General features: G+C 31.8%; 2 protein-coding genes across 3 annotated transcripts in view; both read right to left on the bottom strand.

Annotated features, from left to right (window-relative positions):
* The window catches only part of LOC117171006 (glutamate receptor ionotropic, kainate 3-like), a 39,373-nt gene extending 37,566 nt beyond the window's left edge, over positions 1–1,807 (bottom strand). Inside the window, exons 1-5 of the mRNA XM_033358051.1 lie at positions 1,607–1,807; positions 1,204–1,533; positions 971–1,136; positions 597–805; positions 428–517 (exon numbers count right to left, since the gene is read on the bottom strand). Coding sequence (XP_033213942.1) covers positions 428–517; positions 597–805; positions 971–1,136; positions 1,204–1,533; positions 1,607–1,792 — 981 coding nt within the window. The 5' untranslated portion in view covers positions 1,793–1,807. The remainder of the gene's footprint in view (positions 1–427; positions 518–596; positions 806–970; positions 1,137–1,203; positions 1,534–1,606) is intronic.
* Positions 1–3,427, bottom strand: part of LOC117171443 (A disintegrin and metalloproteinase with thrombospondin motifs 9) — a 263,326-nt gene that overhangs the window by 197,671 nt on the left and 62,228 nt on the right. The window lies entirely within an intron of this gene.

Below are 3,427 nucleotides of genomic sequence, written 5' to 3'. Positions count from 1 at the left end.
TCCACCACCAAGTAAGTGTGTGGAGGGTGTGTAAAGGAATAGAGAAGGTGTAAGAAAAATGTAAACCCTTAGGGGACACATTAGAAGCTTCCACTCAACTAATACAGTTCCTGATATCTTAGTTTTATATTTTCGTACTCTCTTGGGTTACTTTAATTAAAAAAATATATTAGGCGGTTTGGAAACTTGGATCTCTTCGAAAACCTCATTGCCTAAAATGGTCAACTTTTTGGCAACTACCCGTAAGAAGAATGATTTTTATAAATTGCTCGGTATTGGCAAGTGATTATATATTCCGTAATGTTTTTTAATGTTTCAAATGGTTTAAATTTTTATTTATTAAGCCAACTTTGATTTCACAAATTTATGTAATACTTAGTAGATTTTTTGCATCGCAGATACTTTATTATGTGATTTCGGCTTGTACCTGATTCACTGCATCCATTCCATTTAATGGAAGTTTGCTTTCTTCTTTCATCAACTTTTTCATGTTTAGTAATAGCGGGTTCGTCGTTTGCTAAATCGTGAAAATGAATAATTAAGCTTGCTATGTTATTCAAGATAAACTTAAGAACTTAAAAAATAAAGGTAAGTACCTCAAATAACTCTTGATGTGTGCTATGTTTTAGGACTATTAAATCATAGGTCCCATCATCTACAAAACCTTCCAGAGTTGTAAATGGAAGAATAGGCCGAGGGACTGTTAAGTAGCTTATTAAGACAGCCGAATAGACAGATGATAATATTAATGCCGAAATAAAAATTGAAAAATAAGCCAATCTTAAAGATGTTATAGTTGGGAATTCTGAAAATTGTAATATTGATCTGATTACTAAGTTCCTTAATTTAATAATTAAATATGACACATTGCTTTCGTGTCATGGAGGAAGTTTTCAATCTTGATTCATGACAGGAAGAAGTTTTTTACTGTAAATGAGTATAACACGTGCTAAAATTGGTAAATTATTACCTGGTAAACCTTGCTGACAATAAATTCCCCATACATTTAAATAATTTTCGGAGAGAAGATTAAAACAATTATTCGTTTGTTTTGTTTTAATTTTTATTAATGTCAAAAGAAATGGTGTCGTTAAAATAAGTAACATTATCATGGCCCAAATTTCGCTACTGAATGGCTGAAATATAAAATTTTTATTCTCAAGTTTCATTTTAAAAGCAATTTACAAAAGAATGAATAATTACCAGAAAGTAACCCAACTGTTGTACTCCTGTGGTACTTGGTTCCTTAAAAAAAAGTACAAGGCGTGTTGTCATTAATGGTACAGAAAAATCGACAATGTCGAGTCTTCGAGAGGACATAATCATGTCAGCAGCTGCCAAATCTGCCTTATCCATGTAAAGTTGTTCTATTACTCCAGTCCAATGTTGAGTATCATTTTTCCAAGTTCCATATTCGTTTTGTTTCCCTATGTGATTTATTTTAAATTTCATGGCCGATGAAAGCTCCTGTATTACATCGCCGAAGAATCCACTCAATCCTCTATCCTTTTCTTCATATATTAATGGTGATCCCTGGAAAACAAATGATCAGAAACATGCATCCAAGAAATACCAGTACAATTTTGGAAAATTTCGAAATTATTACATTCACTGAAACAATTCTCAATGAAATTCCACCCATTTGTGTTCTTCTGTGATACAGGGAATGCTTATTCAGTATATGAAGTCGATCAATGGGATTCCATGTCGCCAAATCAAAAACGCTTGTTACATTTTCGTGCACTGAGTACCATTCTCGAAGGATTTCTTCATCGTAACATTTAATCAGCATTTCGGTATCAAATTTCACATTGAATGGATTACCGAGAGGGGTCATACAATATTCACGTAGAATTAATTTACCTTTGAATGGTCTAAATATTATCAACCATACTGACTCTGATAGAATTATTTTTTTAATTGCATTTTCAAATTCTTGTATACATTCACGGGTTCTTAAAAAAACAACGCGCAAATCACGTTTGATATTTCCTCTGAAATAAGATTGTATTTTTGATAATTGCCTTATATCCGTTACGAGCGATGGAATGCCACTTTTTGAAAACCATTGTACTATCTCAAACATTGGGGCAATACCTACAACATCTATAAATTGAACGCATATTTTATGTTCAAAATATATTTGAAAGATTTTACGTTTATATATTTTTATAATAAAAATAGAAGACTTACTTTCTACTCTTTCGCTGTGGACAATTACTACAGACGATGTACCGTATAAACGGTGAACGTCAAAAATTAATTGCGGATAATCACTTATTGCCAATATTGCATACACTTCTAAAGTATTTACCATTATTAATATAAATATTGTTATTCCAGAGTAAGACAAGTTCATTTCCACAATATTCATGTTGAGCTGGAAAGGTTTAAATTCGAATGACCCCTAATCGATGATAATATTTGGTACTACGAGGGGGATGTGAGACTAAATTAATAATTGATGGATTTTTATCACAGGTGGAATCTAGTTTTATTTGAGCTGCTAGTTTATCATACGCTGAATCATAAATTATTAATTAGCACATTTAGTATTTTTAACGATCAAAAGAATAATTGCTTGCTAAAATGAAACGTGTCAAAAATCGCGAAAGGAAAGAAATACAATTCGTTAATTAATGAGTTGTTTTATTATTATTCTACATTACAATCAAACAAAAAACCATTATTCTTAATACCAAAAAATAGGCGTACAAATAATTTTTTGTCCGAATAAAATATTTGTGGCAGGCTTAGCGATACATTTTTTTCCGTGCCATCCATTTCAAATGATGAAGTCTTCTCAATTCTAAAAAAAAAAGTAGAATAATTTCTGGAAATTCTAAAATGTTAGCCTTATAAGAATCATGAATATTAGATGTTCTCCTAGATATAAACTCAAATTAAAAATTCAGTGTGTGTGTTTATCTGCGGTGTTGTGGAACGATATGTTATTTGAATAAACAAAACGCGACTTCTAGGTTTATCTTAAATATATCTACTCTCCTACGCTTGATAATAAATTTATCTTGCGCTCAATAATGTAGTTACCTCGCGCTACGCGCTCGGTCTTTGTATTTCCCCCAAATTTGTGAGCAGGTTTTTTAAAATTAAAGGTTAACAAATCGCCAACTGTAATTTGTCAATTGTGAATTCTCTTTTGTTAAAGCTCCTTCGGCTTTAACGAACTCATTCTCATCATGTGTCTTCTGTTTCGCACTCGATTTTGTCTATAATGTGAACTTTTCTATACTGTATTCAACTTCATTATATCAAATGTATATTAAATTTATTTCTGCACCTCGAGCTGGTGGTGCTTATTCAGATACTAGGCAGTCTGATAAGTCCCTGAAAAATGAAACACGGAGACGTTTTTTTGGCCAAAATCGGTTTTATTTTTCAACATACTCTCCTTTTAGGTCGATAC

Source organism: Belonocnema kinseyi, chromosome 4 (assembly GCF_010883055.1).
Source record: "Belonocnema kinseyi isolate 2016_QV_RU_SX_M_011 chromosome 4, B_treatae_v1, whole genome shotgun sequence".
NCBI classification, from domain to species: domain Eukaryota; kingdom Metazoa; phylum Arthropoda; class Insecta; order Hymenoptera; family Cynipidae; genus Belonocnema; species Belonocnema kinseyi.
This window is presented reverse-complemented; position numbering and strand designations above follow the sequence as displayed.